This window comes from Pleurodeles waltl, chromosome 7, assembly GCF_031143425.1.
Source record: "Pleurodeles waltl isolate 20211129_DDA chromosome 7, aPleWal1.hap1.20221129, whole genome shotgun sequence".
Lineage (NCBI taxonomy): Eukaryota > Metazoa > Chordata > Amphibia > Caudata > Salamandridae > Pleurodeles > Pleurodeles waltl.
In genome coordinates, this window is record NC_090446.1 from 1,251,784,352 (window position 1) to 1,251,802,315 (window position 17,964).

The 17,964-nt window shown below is 36.6% G+C and overlaps 1 protein-coding gene across 1 annotated transcript in view; it reads left to right on the top strand.

Moving 5' to 3' along the window:
- LOC138246135 (myosin-1B-like) overlaps positions 1-17,964 on the top strand; it is a 36,280-nt gene that overhangs the window by 4,647 nt on the left and 13,669 nt on the right. Inside the window, exons 3-23 of the mRNA XM_069200406.1 lie at positions 444-660; positions 756-899; positions 1,602-1,758; positions 2,030-2,057; positions 2,141-2,255; positions 3,636-3,728; positions 5,399-5,462; positions 5,557-5,655; positions 5,757-5,860; positions 6,393-6,531; positions 7,228-7,346; positions 7,430-7,579; positions 7,689-7,859; positions 8,431-8,737; positions 10,744-10,811; positions 10,893-10,980; positions 11,372-11,489; positions 12,294-12,417; positions 13,392-13,528; positions 15,420-15,675; positions 17,236-17,478. Coding sequence (XP_069056507.1) covers positions 444-660; positions 756-899; positions 1,602-1,758; positions 2,030-2,057; positions 2,141-2,255; positions 3,636-3,728; positions 5,399-5,462; positions 5,557-5,655; positions 5,757-5,860; positions 6,393-6,531; positions 7,228-7,346; positions 7,430-7,579; positions 7,689-7,859; positions 8,431-8,737; positions 10,744-10,811; positions 10,893-10,980; positions 11,372-11,489; positions 12,294-12,417; positions 13,392-13,528; positions 15,420-15,675; positions 17,236-17,478 — 2,941 coding nt within the window. The remainder of the gene's footprint in view (positions 1-443; positions 661-755; positions 900-1,601; positions 1,759-2,029; positions 2,058-2,140; positions 2,256-3,635; positions 3,729-5,398; positions 5,463-5,556; positions 5,656-5,756; positions 5,861-6,392; positions 6,532-7,227; positions 7,347-7,429; positions 7,580-7,688; positions 7,860-8,430; positions 8,738-10,743; positions 10,812-10,892; positions 10,981-11,371; positions 11,490-12,293; positions 12,418-13,391; positions 13,529-15,419; positions 15,676-17,235; positions 17,479-17,964) is intronic.

The following is a 17,964-nucleotide window of genomic DNA, read 5'->3' on the forward strand; positions in this document are numbered from 1 at the left end:
CTTGCTCTGTTTTCTGTTGTACCAATATGTTGCCTTACAGTAACAGAAAACGATACACTTTACCTACTCAGTGTCATAGTGGTGGCCTTAGTGGGATATACTAATTTATATTTAGCACAGTGTGATAAAATCTCAAGTTGTTTTAAACAGATTTTCTACAATTAAAGGGGGGAGACGTTGGGTGGTCTGTGACCACTTCTTACAAATCCCGATTATATGTATATTTTTTAGAAAATACGATAGGCTACATGTTTACACTTTTCTGACATAGAAAACTAAATAAGTAGCTGGAATGGTGTATAGCTATACTGGAGTGCAGATAGACTGATGAACAGAATGAAAGATAGAGACAGACATAAATTTAGATGTGCAGATTCTGAGCCAGAGTTATAAATAGGTAAACACATAATGATTTTTGATTGAAATCCATTTCACTTCGACAGGTACTCCACAGCCATGAGTTCGGACGCTGAGATGGCCATCTTTGGGGTGGCGGCCCAGTTTCTCAGGAAGACGGAGAAGGAAAGAATTGAGGACCAGAATCGTCCTTTTGATGCAAAAACATCATGTTTTGTGGGTGAGCCAAAGGAGATGTACCTTAAGGGTGTTATCCAAAGTAGAGAAGGTGGCAAAGTCACTGTGAAGACCGTGAGTGGCCAAGTAAGTGACAATGGACAAAGTTACTGACTCACTAAACGTGTGGTTCTCTGCACCCACAATCTGGCAAATCTTTATCTTTTTCTTCTTACTCACAGTCATTAACAGTGAAGGACGATCAAGTCTATCCAATGAATCCCCCTAAGTATGATAAGATTGAGGACATGGCTATGATGACTCACCTGAATGAAGCAACTGTTCTGTATAACCTCAAAGAGCGCTATGCAGCATGGATGATCTACGTAAGTGCAATGAAACGATGCATATACTTTTCAGTGTGAAACCATTCTTCTCCAGGCAGTTGATCTACTTTTATTCTTCCATTTGCATTGTCTGTCATTGATCCATCTACCAACACTGATTCAATGGGCAGTTACTGAGATTCGATTACATGACCTGTTCAGTGGTGAACTCACCTCCTTTACAACCTTTTAACAGCACTAATGTTTTTAAAACAGTTACACCAATTTATTGGGTGGTGCACTGCACTTTTTCTCCGGTCATCTGAACCCGCCCCACTAATTCCCTCAATAAAAGATTTTTTTAACTGCCAGCCCTTCACTGATGTTAGGACCCCATGTGATCCTTTCCATTTCTGATTTCATGATACATAGTAGAGATGACTTCCCAGCACAAACAGATTTCATATGATTATTTCATTTAATTTTGTTGACGCATTTCAGAGAGTCTCCACAAGGTCACCCAATTGAAGGACACCATTCACACAGAAAACAGTGACTTATTTATGTTTGCTGTTGCTTAACACACTCACTCACACAAACACACAGTTACACATAAACACACATTCTCATTTCCCCACAAACAAATCTCCAAAATGGTTTCAACTTTTCTTATGGACCTGTCACTGTCAAATTCTGCTGTATGTGTCACTACCCACCCACCTACCAATGGACACTGACGCTTTCTTTCCTGTTTTCCTTCAGACCTATTCTGGTCTCTTCTGTGTAACCGTCAACCCCTACAAGTGGTTGCCAGTGTACAACCCGGAAGTCGTTTCTGGATACAGAGGCAAGAAGCGTCAGGAGGCCCCACCACACATCTTCTCCATCTCTGACAATGCCTATCAGTTCATGTTAGTTGGTAAGTAATTGCCCATTTCATAGGCTGAATCTGTGTTAAGAGACAGACCCTTCGAAGATTATCATGCAATAACTAATACATACAAAGATAGTATTAAGCATAGGTAATCTGGGGTAAATACCCGAACAGAGAGTCTATTCTGCTATGGCTATTTATTTGCTTTGGAATAACACGCTTCTATGAATTCTTCTTATAAAGAAATATTTTCTGTTGTAAATATTTGTCTTGTTCTCCACGTTAATTGACTGTTCCTTCTTGTTTCCTACAACAGATCGTGAAAACCAGTCAATCCTTATCACGTAAGAGATGATCCATTATTATCACTAAACAGGCAGCATTATTGGTTTGCATGTTTTTTCATAGCCTTTTTTGTATTCCACAGCGGAGAATCTGGTGCAGGAAAGACTGTGAACACGAAACGTGTCATCCAGTACTTTGCATCAATTGCAGCCTCTTCTGACAAGAAGAAGCAGGAGCCACAGCCTGGAAAGATTCAGGTAAAACAGAGAAACCTTGCCGACTACCCTTTCATGAGGACATTGAACTATAATAGTGTGCTCATGCTGCTAAAAACTGATGATAAAATACTGCATCACAGCAGCATTCAAAGGAGGTAGATGAATCCATCTTGCGCCTTTAAAACAAAGTGTGTGCAGCAATTTCTCCCCATTTTTGGCCCTATCTCTGGTTTGACTAGTTTAGAAATTTTCAATATGTCTGATAGTTAACAACTAACTACGTCAGAGGTGTTGGAGCTGGGACTCCTCCACTTTACACTTAATTTGTTGTTTTTTCCTCAGGACCAATGTTTACTCCTGTAGTCTCTTTTCATAGTATGAAGCCTTTATTTTGGCACACTATAGTTAAAATTGGCTTGAACGTGCTCAGCGAACAGGCGTAGGAGCAATTCTAAGTGAAAGGTTGAGTTTTAGTTGGTCATAGACAGTTCTGTGAACATTCACCGTGCATAAGAGATCTTGAAGGTAGACACTTCTAGCAACATCTCATTCGCTGACTAGAAAAAAGTTAAGAATGTGGTAGAAAAGTCATAAACGTTCCTCCTAGTCTAGTTATGACTATTCTGAGAGGATACCCCTAGGAAGTATGTCATATTTTAATAAACCTATCGCTCAACAATATTGTTAATGGTAAATATATTTAGAATATATTTATACTCACATTTTCAGTGTTATTTGTTCCTCTGCTTAATTGGCTCTATCCAAGTTTCTTATTTAATTTAGTCCTCATTCTTAGTCCCAAGGAAATTCTGATTTGGGTACAAAAGATAGTTGTAATCTATATGATTCCAAGTTTCTCACCTAGAAATGCAGGAGAAACATACAGTATTACTGTTTTATCTCCCATTCTGAGGTTCTTAACATAGTAGAATATGGTAACACCCACTTGGTAATAAAAACCTTAAAAACACATTAGAGACTTGACATAGTCCATGTCCTGTGTTATGCTTCTGCTCTCTGTTACTGTGGAACTCATATGTTTCAGTGGAAGTCCAGATTGACTGATTTCAGACACAAGTGTAGATCAGAGTCTTTGGCAGCATTAGAGTATAATGCTGCATAATTAATTAATTGATTACAACTCAAAGAGAGTAAGAGCATGTACTAGCACAATCATTATTGTAAAAGCACAATCTACAATGGATGTCGAGTTTGTGCTCTTTAAATTAAACTTTTATGAACCACCATAACATCCCTTTGCTCATTGCTAACACTATTAGAAGATGAGGATCAAGGATACGATTTTACATTAATATAAGTTGCTTTCCATTCTGGTGTCCAGCAAAAGTATACAAATTATTGTTTAGTTGGAATTTTAAAAATGACATTTCACATTTCAAAAATGTTTCTTTCTTCTAGGGCACCCTAGAAGATCAAATCATCTCAGCTAACCCACTGCTGGAAGCCTTCGGTAATGCCAAGACCGTGAGAAATGACAACTCCTCACGCTTTGTAAGTTTATGGCTGAGATATTTTCTTTACATAGCTGATTCCAGTAATTTTTAAGTAACATCAGAAATATACTTTACTCTGTTGGAGAGAATGAATTAGAGGGATTGAATCCTCAGACGATAAATTGGAAATCAAATTACACTTAGGAAAGCCCCTATAAGTCACATAGTGATTTAGAGGTGGGATGACCCTCAATTCTTTGAATCAGAGAATGTAGTCAAGACTATGGTTGTTCTCCACATCTTTTAGTTGAAGAAACAAAATCCAGCCACCCCTTTTTCTTTATCTCTGTTAATGTTATCTTCTCCTTCTCGATTGTTCTTGCGTTGCCTTTCTGTGTCTCCACATATCATCCTTTCCTTTTTTATCCTTTGTCTCTTCCTTGCCCCATGTACTCTCCTTGCCTTTATTTGGCACTCTTTTTATCCTTTTTTCTCCATTTATCCCAAATATATCTTTCTAGAATCCACTTTGACTCTAACTGCTACTCTTACAGTTTTTATATTTCACTCATATATTTAAGGAAACATTTGTCTGAAAGTAGAAAGATCAGTAAAATGTTTGCTAAAATCCTGTTTCATAATACCAATACCTGTGCAGGTGAATATAAACATATGCATATAAACAACTTTGTGCATATAGGTGTTTCGGAGTTACATTTGTACCCTCTTCTCTTATTCAGGTATTGTATAAGATTGATGGTTCATTGTCTACTTGTATATAAATTCTTTAGGTCAAATGGTTAAATGTGATTAGGAAAAGCAGATTTCAGATTATTGCCAGAATGTTTTTTACAAAAATAATTCATTATAAAGCACATATATTTATTTATTAGCATGACGTAGATGGGAACTACTTTTGACACCCATATGGAGAGTCACACGAAACTGTGCAGGAAGAGATGTGGATTATCTTCTTTATTGGCCTATGGACCATAAGTCTTGTCTGTAGCTCACCACAGCTCCCTAATCACACATATTTCCGCATCACTGTGTATGTTGAAGCATAATATAATGTGAGAAGTGGTCTTAGAAAGGGACACATATAAGACACTGCATGCAGATCAGAATTCCCACTTCAAAGTGGAAGTCCCAATTCTTAACCTAATGCTTCCTACCCACAAATTGTCCACCTTTGTATGCACAAGTTCTGCATATATTTCCTATGAAATAGCTTGAGGGATTTGGGGAAAACCTGCTGGCTGTTGATTGAAGACCACCTACAATTCTACCCTCTTTTCAAATCACTGAACATAATAGACACACATCTTCAAACAACACAAAATGCTTCATATACAAAAGTGTTTTTTTAGCAGATTAGTATTCTACAAAGGTCAAAACACTGTTAGGAGAAGAACCACTCATTATGAAATAAGTACGCTGAGCATTTGCATGATATAGACTTCGCTAGCTGTCAGCCCAAGGGTGACATGCTCTTTATATTTCATTTGGCCAGGCTGTGCTGCTGTGGTTTATGCTCTTGTAAAGGCTAGTGTTAGGAGTCTATATTTTCTATTTTTCCTTTTGTGCAGTACCTGGAAATAATCACTCACATGAGTCATTTTTGATTATCCTGCTTTGAAAAAATATATTTTTATGCATCGTTTCAAAGCAGATAAAAAACAAATTGCTGCTGTTTCCATGTAACATGCATTTATCATTATTTCTCAGGGTAAATTCATCAGGATTCATTTTGGGGCTACAGGAAAATTGGCCTCAGCTGATATTGAGACCTGTAAGTTACCACAGATAAGTAGAGTAACAAATTTACAGTTAAATGAGAATGATGAAAAATAATAATGCATCTAATATCAACTTCAATTTGGCAGATCTTCTGGAAAAATCCAGAGTAACATTCCAGCTATCAGCAGAAAGAAGCTACCACATCTTTTACCAAGTTATGTCAAATAAGAGACCAGAGCTTATTGGTAAGTATAAGTTGGCATGGCCCTTTCTTTCAAATCTAAAATTCAAATCACTCTTCTTTATCCACTTTCATTAACACAAAAAATCACCTCATCTCCAACAGATATGCTACTAATTACAACCAATCCATATGACTTTGGATTTGTGAGCCAAGGTGAAATTACTGTGGCCAGTATTGATGACCAGGAGGAATTAATGGCTACTGATGTAAGTTTTAATTTCATCATAATCTTTCTAAAAAATGTTTATGGACATGTGCCTGAAGTCCTAGATCCAGAGGATAGTAAAATAAAATCAGGAATAGATCAAGAACAGACAGTAGAGCTGTAAATGTTTAAGCCTTCCTGGATACGTGGGTGGAATTCTCCATTGTAGGGATGTCTACATTCAGACCTAACTAATTAATTGTGCTTTGCTTGAGAACAACATTCTAAAGAGGAGGCTAGTCGGTGAATTTCAGTTTGCAAGTCCTGATGATGCCAAACAGTGTAAGAGGAAATTTTGAAGTTTCATAGCAGATGAGGTTCACAGGCCCGTTGCCCACAGGCTCCTTAATAAACAATATAAAATCACTGTAGACCCACATTGCACATAAAAACAATCTAATGTAAAGCCTTAAATGCAACAGCCACCACTGAGAGATGCTGATCATGAAAAAGCAAGTCTTTACTTTTCTCAATGGTGCACTGCATCCTGAACCTTCCACCATGCCTTTAATGCAACTGTGTTTTACGTACAGAGTGCCATTGACATCCTGGGCTTTAACTCAGATGAGAAAAATGGCATCTATAAACTGACTGGTGCAGTCATGCACCATGGCAACATGAAGTTCAAGCAGAAGCAGAGAGAAGAACAGGCAGAGCCAGACGGCACTGAAGGTAAAGACTGATATGTTCTCTCTTTTCCGTTGACTGTGCCATTGGGTTTATGTATGTATTGCCACAACTCTCAGCACAGTATACCACACTTGTGCCATCATGAATTTTCAGTTACATTCTTTGCTGTCTTCTGCTTAGTGGTAACATGTTATTGTGGAATTGAGAGTAAATTATGTAACAGCAAAATAGAATGAAGGCAGATATATTCAGCTAGAGTCCATGCTTTTAATCACACATGTGAAAGAGGAATGCTAAGGTTGTGGAAAACCATGTAACGTTTGTCACAAGAAATATAGATTTTATGCATGTTATGCAATGGGACTGTCATCATTCAGATAGTCTTTCTGACTTTCCATTTGTCAGAAGAAAATGCAAGTGGTAGCCCATAATTCCGGATTACAATTACACTCACAAAGTTACATTTGTACCTGTGAATACCAGAGACAAGTGTGTGATGTTCTTATTTTGTCTGAAACGTTTATTTAAAGAAGTACACTTCAGGACCCTAAAACACCATCTGTAATAGAATCACCCTCACAGTACACGTCCAGGCTTGGTTTAAGTGTAGCATTATTTAGGGTTGACAGCATGTTTGCATGTTTTTTTTAAAGATTAATGATAATTGAGAATTCATGGATTTGTGCAATATTTACGACTGTTCCAAATATCCTCAACATTGTATTTAAATGATTGCAGTTGCTGACAAGATTGCTTACCTAATGGGTCTAAACTCAGCAGATCTGCTTAAGGCTCTCTGTTTCCCAAGGGTGAAGGTCGGGAATGAGTATGTGACCAAAGGTCAAACCGTTCAACAGGTAATGATTTTTTGTAAATGATTGTCTATTTAGCTCTAGGAATAAAATATATGCATACTCATTAATATAATGTCTTGACTAAGGTTTACAACAATGTTGGTGCATTGGCTAAGTCAGTTTATGAGAAGATGTTCTTGTGGATGGTAGTTCGCATCAACCAGCAACTGGACACTAAACAACCAAGGCAACACTTCATTGGCGTCCTGGACATCGCTGGGTTTGAGATATTTGATGTAAGTGTGATAGAAATATTGTTAGCCAGGTCTTGAGCCTAAGAAATGTGAAGATTAGTATTTTTCTTATATTTCTACTAACAAACACTTTTGTCTCTGGATTGTTCAGTTCAACACCCTGGAACAGCTGTGCATCAACTTCACTAATGAAAAACTGCAACAGTTTTTCAATCACCACATGTTTGTCCTGGAGCAGGAAGAATACAAGAAAGAGGGGATTGAGTGGGAGTTCATTGACTTTGGAATGGACTTGGCTGCCTGCATTGAGCTTATTGAGAAGGTACAGCTGATACTGTGGCTCTGCTAGAGCGCTATTGTATTATTTGTTAGTCATTTACAGTGACTAGCCATTTAATCTTAATAGGAGATGTTGCCACTCCTTTACATAATTTATACTCCTAACTTTTTATTAGATACTCTCAAAGATGTGCAGTCATGACCATTAGGTAAAGAAAAAACATCAGGTGTGATTGTTGCACCTAAACCAAAATCTGGAAATAGAAAATCTAGAAAAGAGTAAATCTTTCTTTAAAAAAATCTAGACAGAAAGCAAGGTTGGGTTGTAGAATTATCTATTGATACAGTGACACTAACTCTCTGTGAAGCATACAGTGCAGCACACTCCCTTGTTGCCTCCGTCAGTACCTTTTATCACTTCCATCTGTTCAGTATAGATCACTGGTTGTAGCTTTTCATATTCAGGACTACACTATACTGGCTGGTAATAAAGACAGACCCTCTTACAAATTACAGGAAGTTCACTTCACTAAGCTCTGTTGTCATGCTATTTAAGCTATTTGTGCAATCAATCTGATACCTAACCATCACATTTATATTTGCTCCTCTGTCAGCCAATGGGCATCTTCTCTATTCTGGAAGAGGAGTGCATGTTTCCCAAGGCAACAGACACTTCCTTCAAAAACAAGCTCTATGACCAGCATCTGGGCAAATGCAACAATTTCCAGAAGCCCAAGCCCACGAAAGGCAAAGCAGAAGCCCACTTCGCACTTGTGCACTATGCAGGCACAGTGGACTACAACATCACTGGCTGGCTTGAGAAGAACAAGGATCCACTGAACGACTCTGTCATTCAACTGTACCAGAAAGCATCTGTGAAGCTCTTATCCTTACTCTACACTTCTTATGGTGCTGAAGCAGGTACCATTGCAGACCAAATCTATCTATCTATCTATCTATCTATCTATCTATCTATCTATCTATCTATCTATCTATCTATCTATCTATCTATCTATCTATCTTTCTATCTATCTATTTATTTATCTATCTATCTATCTGATCTGAGTTCTCATTTGTGGATGAAAAGTTAGAATTGTGCAGGTCTCACCTAGCAAGGTCTGAATAACCTGTAGCAGGTGATTGATGGAGGAAGGTTAATGAAACAGACAGAACATGTTTATGCTGCAAGACCAGTGATGGCCCCTGCCTAGGGGGGTTGATCATATGGTAAATATTTCTAGGGCACAGTGAACATCTCATATAATTAAATATAATGCAAGACTGCTACTCAATACAATATAACCAATTACATTTTCAACAAATCTGACAGGTGAAGTGACATATCATGAATACCCTGCTATCACATGCACAATGTCTTTGAAGGGTCTTTTGCAACTATTAAAATAACTGACAATGTGAAAGCCCATCTGTTTTCAAGACCAATCTGCAAAGAAGGCATAGATGGTTAATATTACATTCATTTATTTAGCGTAGTGGACACAAACCCACTCCCATATGTATTGTTATATAATTGTGAAGATTCATAAGTATAATTAGTTAGTGATGGCAATACTGCTTTAACCAATACAAAGATGCCATACTACTTGTGTCATTGAAAACAATAGAATCAGGGACTTCTTTAACTAATTAGAATTACAAAAAGTAAGGGCACTGAACGAATGCAATGAAATACAACTCATGCAAATAAAACTTACATTTCAATAATGCAACTGTATTTCAAAATATGATTGAGTAATTCATATTTCTCTGATCTCTAACCAGCAATACATTCTTTGTGTACTCATTGCTTTCTAAGACCAATTTCTGGGTTTCCTTTTCCCTCTTGCCTAAATATCTTTGCTCGTTTTTCCTTTCTGTTGACTCACTTTGTTGTAGCACCCTCTTCTTGTTTAGACCTACCATGATAATTGTAGTCAGTTTCTGATTTTCTGGTACTTTTGAGGCCAGGCCTTATGGCTAACAATGGTTTTGGTCTTACACCTCGTCATAGGTATTTGTGTTCATCCTTATTTTTGTGAAGTTTAGTGCCCTATGTAAGATATAATGAATATCTGTGTGTGTATATTACCTGCAACAAAAGAACTACAGTAGCAGTCATTGCAAAAGCTATTGAACCCCTAGGAGATAGTAAGAGAAGAGACACCTGAATAAGACCAAAGCACACAAACTCAAATATTCAAGCCATTTTTCTTAATAAATGAATACATAAAAAAATCATCAACAAATGTCTACAAAGCTTTCAACATGAATACCCGGGATTCGAGTGAGCCCTGATGAATAAAAGTTCTACAAATAATAAATGTGGAAAAATCACTTGCCCTCCGTCACCCAAACACCTATACCCAAATTACAATACTTGTCAAGGCAGTAAGGTACACACTTTTCGTGATATGTTCTCGCACTTTAGAAAACATAGGCTACATTCTGAAGGCTATAGTAATAATGAACCCAAATCAGAATTAAAATGTAGACACAAAGGTTACATTGACCATGCAGTTTCTCACAACACAGATGTTACCACATAAACTCCAACAATGTCAGACCGAGTAAGGGAAAAAAAGCAATATTCTGAGTCTGACACCTCTGAAAGGGTGATTAGTTCCAGTGTTACTGTGTGATCGCCCTTTCTGATCTATGGCATTAGGAATCAGTAGGTAATGCTGCACATGTGAGATACCTAACCTCTGGTAGCTCCATTTTTAAGGGTGGTATTACCACACAATTATGCCTAAATCCTTTGAGTGAAGGTCTTAGAAATATATCAGCAATGTTAAAAGGTGGTGTAGTAATAAAGAAACAGAACATTCAATGGAAAACCGTGGGACATACTTTTTATTTACTTACTACTGTTTGCAACCATAAATTGCCGAGTCAGTTTTTTTAACTTATTCCTCTTTTCAAATAAGAAACCAGTGGCAAGAAAGCTGGCAAAAAGAAGGGTGGTTCTTTCCAGACCGTGTCTGCTTTGTTCAGGGTAAGCCATGTTCACAGATTTATTTTTTGTTTAAATATGTAGTGAAAGGAATGCAACCATAATTAATTTATTTAACCACAGGAAAACTTGAACAAACTGATGTCCAACCTGAGAAGCACCCACCCCCACTTTGTGCGTTGTCTCATCCCCAATGAAACAAAGACACCTGGTAAGTGAACACTGAACTTGGCAATTTGTATTGAAGCCACTTCAAGAGATTTTTTGGAAGATTATAAATCCTTCATTCATACACTCAGTCATGGTGTACACCTACATAGAAATAAATGAATTTACTCTTGCTTAGTATCCTTTTATGTATTGCAAATGTAATTATTCTGCAACGAATAGTATATATGAATAACATATATTCATGGTCAAAATTGCTCTGTGAATCAGGTTTTGTATAATATTCTTAAGATTTATCAATATAACAGAATAAATAAAATAAATGATTTATGTGTTTAGAATGCAAGTGTGCTGATATACTTAATTCAGTACGTTTAAATGTGATGATGTGCACTTTTAGCTTTAAAACACTTTTTTGTTTGGATTTATTTAAGGTGCCATGGATCATCATTTGGTTATCCACCAGCTGAGGTGTAATGGGGTGTTGGAAGGTATCAGAATTTGCAGAAAAGGATTCCCAAGCAGAATTCTATATGCTGACTTCAAGCAACGGTACATGTTACATACGCACAACTTTGTACATCAGTGGATTTCTCTGCCATTGTCATATATCACTTCTAATGTTCAATCTAGATGGGTTTTACCCTTCCACATATTTAATGCCAACATCAGTTGAAAAATAAGACAGCACATATTGAAGTCACATTTATCTTTTGAAGAGAAACTGATCAGACATAACAACAACTTCCTACAGGCATGGTACCCACAAGAACATATGTATAACCTAGATAACCTACAGCTTAAGTATTATTCAAATATCAAATATTAATAGAAAAAGTCTACATGAAAAGTGTATAGAAACCTCAAAAGGGTGCTTTCATCTATTGATCTACTGGCAAGCAAAACAAAAGTTTCGGTAAATCAAAAATGGATTAAAAATTTAGATTATAATCATAGTGTGTGTCTAACCTAATTGGAAACATATTATCAAAATGTGCAAACATGCCCACATACCTAGTGATGTAGGGCTGTGGAAATTTTCATCTGGGCCACTAATGAGATAAAATATATTTTTCTTGTTGAGTAGATGATATTTCCACTTGCCACCATGTTTTCATCACATTACTCTGGATTGTCTTTGGTGGATATACATTGGTGTATATGGATTTAAGGATTGCTATGTGTTCAGTTTGGTCAAAGTTATACTTTCCCTGAACATAAATGGGGAAGCACAGGGCCTGGCCAGTCATACAGCTTCTTTATTTATCAGAATGCAGATTAATGCTGATATGACCTGGTTAATCCGCTCCAATAATTATGAACAAAAACATTGATCTATCTCTTACTCAATTTCAGGTACAAGATTTTAAATGCAAGTGCTATTCCTGAAGGTCAGTTCATTGACAGCAAGAAAGCATCAGAGAAGCTTCTTGGATCTATAGATATTGACCATACTCAGTACAAATTTGGGCATACTAAGGTAAGTTGTTTTTATTATTGTTTTATCTCATATTCTGTAAATATACATAGATAGAATGTTTGCAAAATAAATTCTAAGTGCTATAATACTTTAGCATTTTATTATACATAAATATTTTGCAAGCAGATAACCAAGTGTGCTTGAATTGCAGATACATTGATGTCACATATCTTAAATTTTTGTTAATTTCTTTATAAATCATTTAATTAAATCACAGTCATCGATCATTGGTCTACATTGCTTTGGGTTCAAAAGGTCAATAATGTACTTCCACATATTTTATTTTAGAAGCTAGCTTCATTAGAAGCCAACCAAAGTGATTTGTAACATCATTTAATGTTGCTAAATAACTATGAATTTGTTAAGCATCATGTTTAGTGAGCAATGGATTGCTGCAATATTATGTCCTCCGACTATGACCCATAAAAGGCATCCTTGATATACCACAGTCTTTGGCAGTGGAGAAACATACCCTTTCACTCACCTTGCACGAAACTGCAAGTCTTCTACATGCTAGATAAAATTGAAGCCTTTTTAGAATGTATCTGTTTGTCTGATAGTTATGTGTAGGGGAAAGATGCACCAAACATGGTGAAAAACACGCTGATCTCTGGTGGACAGAGTCACCGACTTCTGCAGATGGGTACTGATGCTATGGGATAATCGTGTCACAATAAAATTAGAAATGCACTACTTGCTTTCTTGGTGGTAACTTACATTACCTACATCAGCATTCACTTTGCCTTTTGTGTTTGTATTTCTGTTGCACAGAATTATTGCATCACACTATATAATATTCTTTTTTTAAACAACCAATCAATGTGTATATTAATTAGTAAAATTGATGACTTAGCAAGTCTTTATATGCCCATTATTTACATACCTACTGTCCTTATGGTTTCAAGGTGTGACTTAGATTCACTACCACTGTCTTTTGTATATGCTGTTACCCAACCTTCCACCTTGCACAACAGGTTTTCTTCAAGGCTGGCATTTTGGGTGTCCTTGAAGAGATGAGGGATGACCGCTTAGCCCAGTTGATCACTCGTACTCAGGCTATGTGCCGTGGCTTCCTCATGAGAGTAGAATTCCAAAAGATGATGGAAAGGAGGTGAGTACTGGATGATATCATGAAAACTGTTTTCCTGCATGGAACCAAGCTCTGTATACCGGAGTCAAATGCAATGTATGTTGTATTTACATAGACTAAATCAGGAGTGTCCAGCGTAGGTCCAAAAGGGTTGGATCCATATAAAAGTTTCAAGATACCCATGTATATTATACAATGAATCAAACTGAAATAATTAATTTAATCTTTGGCTATACTGTATCAGGCATAGATTCAGCCCTCATGCACCTACATTGCACAGAGGTACACTAACTGATAGGGTCACAACCTTGTACAACTGTCTGACCTTTCATATTCCTCACATCCAGAAGGGTATGCCTTTTATGCCTTTTATGTCACTAATATCACAATGCCAGCACCAAATCCATGGGATACTGACAGGCAAAATACATATATATTGCATGTTTAGATAAAGGGACATTACATGTAATAAATACCACCCTACATAGTATTAGTGATTCAATAAGTATTTTTGTAAGTGTTGCCCTTTATTTCAATAATTTCATAAGCAATACACATTGAGAACAAAAAGATCAGTTTTTCCCATAAAATCAAACTGTCAAGTAAAATACATTAGCAGGAACATTCCTACTTATCTCAGAGCTTCCCTCCCCCACCAACTGGCATGCACGTCTCATTGCTCAGGTTTAATATAATATCATAGTTACAATGCTCCCTGAACCCTAATCTCAAAACATAACTACATTTGTTAAATTGCTACAGGAGAAAAACAAAGATACAGTAAAGATATGATTTCCCATCATCAAAGCTCACTTTTAGACTCTTTTTCAAAGATCTATAATTAATTTCAGTGCTGCATAAAAAGTGCAACTATTACTTGTTGGACAAATAAGAGGACAGTGAATACTTTCTAGGCAACTGGTGTAAGGTAGCCCTGCCTGTAACCTTAAGAATAGCTTCTGTGTATACATTCTGTTATAGTCCATTAATCATGTGCTATAAATGCTTTTGAATGGGAAATGGGGATAGGCTGAATGAATTAATGCATTACTGAAAGAATGATGAATTAATGGAATTTCTAGGACACAAACTGATAACCTTGAAATGCTCAGCAATTTTCAACTGTGACAAGCAAATGTTAAGCAATAGTTTCAAACTGTGTTCATTTTGAGTGAATTACAGTATATTCCCAGTTCATTCCAAATGGTAGAACACAGCTCAAGCCACTTCATGAATCTAGCCATCAAAATGAGTACTGGCATGAGACGTTTGTGCTGTCATTGACTGACTTCCTTCCACATGCATGTTTCATATATGCATACAATTTAATATAATATATTTCTCGGCACTTCAGAATTTTCATTAAATTTCCCTGCTGTTCTGTGCACTCTCTACCAGTGAGTGCTGCATCTCCAATGGATTTCCTTGGGTTGTACCACCCCACCAGACATTAGCCTGTTAATCCCTAAGGAAGACAGTGTGAGAAAATAACCTATGTTCACCTCTTCCCTTGGACAAAGGCAACAGTTTCAATGCAAGCAGAGTCAGGAGTAACAGGAAAATCATATGTGGACAGAGTTCACTTGATAAGGGTGAAGTTTTCAGAAGAGCATTTGCCCATGTTTGTAACATAAACTAGAATCCAGAAGGATTGACATACTGAAGAATATTTATTATCTTGTTTCACATATTTCTGTGTTAGAGTAGAAAAAAGCTATTTAACAGTGATCAGTAAATGGAGACTAGTATACACACTGTGCATTGAAGGTGAAACGTTGTGTAAATGTAACTTTACATACCTTTTAAGTGCATATTAACGTGAATATAAACTTTTAACAATAACTTGGTAGGATACTTGCCTGTGCATTTTACATAAATACCTACTTGTTCAATTTATGTTATAAACTCTCAGGGAGTCCATCTTCACCATTCAGTACAACGTCCGCTCTTTCATGAACGTCAAACATTGGTCATGGATGAAGCTGTACTTCAAGATTAAGCCCCTCCTGAAGAGTGCAGAATCTGAGAAAGAGATGGCCAATATGAAGGAAGAATTTGAGAAAACCAAAGAAAGCCTGGCTAAATCCGAGGCTAAAAGGAAAGAACTGGAAGAGAAAATGGTTGCCGTTACGCAGGAAAAGAATGACCTGCTTCTTCAAGTCCAATCAGTAAGTGACTGTAAAAAGCTAACCTTGATTTCTCTCTGGACCTCAAATTAATCCAGGCGCACTAATATTCATTTGACTACTTTTTAATGAAGGGTGTGTTTATTATAAATGAATTGCAAAGAAGAAACGTAGCATATGCCTATGACTGACAATTGCTATAAGGAATTATTTGACATTAATTGACAAGGGCTTCAATCTTTGGAGCTTCTTGTTTGCAGCTGTAAATATTGGCCTCTAAAGTGATCCTCTGCATACCTGCATTTTGTCACTGTGTTACTGTATGATTTATTGCACAAATACTTTACACATTGCCTTCTAAATTAAGCCCATCTGTGCCAAAGTGCCTTTTAGTTGACAGCAGGGGACCCACAGTTTAGCCAGATCAACCAGGGCATTAGTCTAATTGGGCTCATATGTCTTAGGAGCAATGCACACATTTACTTTCTATGAAGATAGGATGTAAATGCAGACTTTTGGATGATGCATTGAAGTTCTTTTAGCAGCTCCATTTATACATTGACCTTACGCATTACTTCTCTATTATTATTCATTGCATGTTTCGAAGGACCCAAAAGCACTGCAATACAGAATTCTATTCCTATTACATGCATTAGCCTTACAGCTTTTGCTACAGTTCCAGAATGTTATGAATTGAATATATTCTGACAAATATTGTTTAGAAAAATATCACCCTACTAGAGTCAGTTAGTAGAAAATCTGCACCCAATGAGACAATATTTTTGTAAATATTATTTACAACACATTATTTATGTTCAACAATATTGTTGTCAATGATATTGTAACAGTCAACATTTGTGTAAAATGCAGCACCAGTTGGGAATTACTCAATGTAGTTGATTTTTCAAAGAATGAAATGTCCAGAATGCATAATGAATCAGCAGAGTCAGAGCATGAATGTCTAGTCTACTTCAGGAAATTTGGTCATGTATCTGTGGTACACATGTATGAAGATGGAGGGTGGTATGTTAAACATGTGTATATCACTAAGGGCAACAAAAAAGTAATTTGATGCACAGTAAGGTAATTTAAGCTGCTGTTGACCTTTTTGTAGTTTTTCCTTTTAAAAACAATTCTTGCAGTATAATGCCCTAACTTGTTTGATGCTTTTAGTGCCTGGTATTTCATATAGAGAGTGTATATTATTTCTGCTGTGTCACAGAAGACTGGGCAAACCTAGAAGGGCTCAGTGTGAACTGTGGGAGGATACATTGTGAATTGTAGGCAATAGGAATAGGAATCGGTATAGGAAATATGAATAGGTATAGGAAATTGACAGCTAATTAAATCTTCGGGAAGGTAGCTTTGGGGAAGCACCTGTGTTACGTAAAGAGTGATATGATGAGAAAATAAAATAAAGTTAAGACAGAGTCTAATTTCAACAACTCTCACCACAACATGTGGACGTATATCTGTTGCTTCAGGATCCACCAAAAGATACAATCAATCACATAAAATGTTATGTTTGATACTTTAGATGTTTGTAAATTCAACATTACATTTTCAATCTGATATTTTAAATATGTGTTTTACATGTAAAAGGAATCAGAAAATCTGTCTGATGCGGAGGAGAGATGTGAGCAACTCATTAAAAGTAAGATTAGTCTTGAAGGCAAAATCAAGGAAATTACTGAAAGGCTTGAGGATGAAGAAGAATCCAATGCTGAACTAACAGCCAAGAAAAGGAAGCTTGAGGATGAATGCTCCGAACTGAAGAAAGACATTGATGACCTTGAACTGACACTGGCCAAAGTAGAAAAGGAGAAACATGCCACTGAGAATAAGGTAAGGAATATTACAATACAGATGTCTCATCAGAATTTGTTTATCTATTATGAACACCATGTGCTACAGAAACATAGACACATTGTTTTAAAGAGAAATGACACATGAAAATGTTCTTTTGTCTTATTCCTGAAATGCAAAACTGTAATCAATATTTCCTTGAGCCATGTTCATGCCACCTTTTCCTTTTCCTTCCACATACATATATTGGGCATGTATTAATATCATTAGAAATGATCTGTCGAATTGGTGATATCTAGACATGTGGTCAAACAAGATTTGTATGTGGTACACTATTAAATCATTAGGTTGGTGTTCCTCAGTCAATAATTACATTTAACATAAAAACATCAAGCTCATTTGCTTATTTCAATTACTTTCCCATGTATTATGCCAATTGTGCCACCACATATCCCTTAAATGTATGCTGGTAGCCAAAACATATCTTGCCCTTGCAGTTAGAAAACATGCTCCTACATTCTGCTT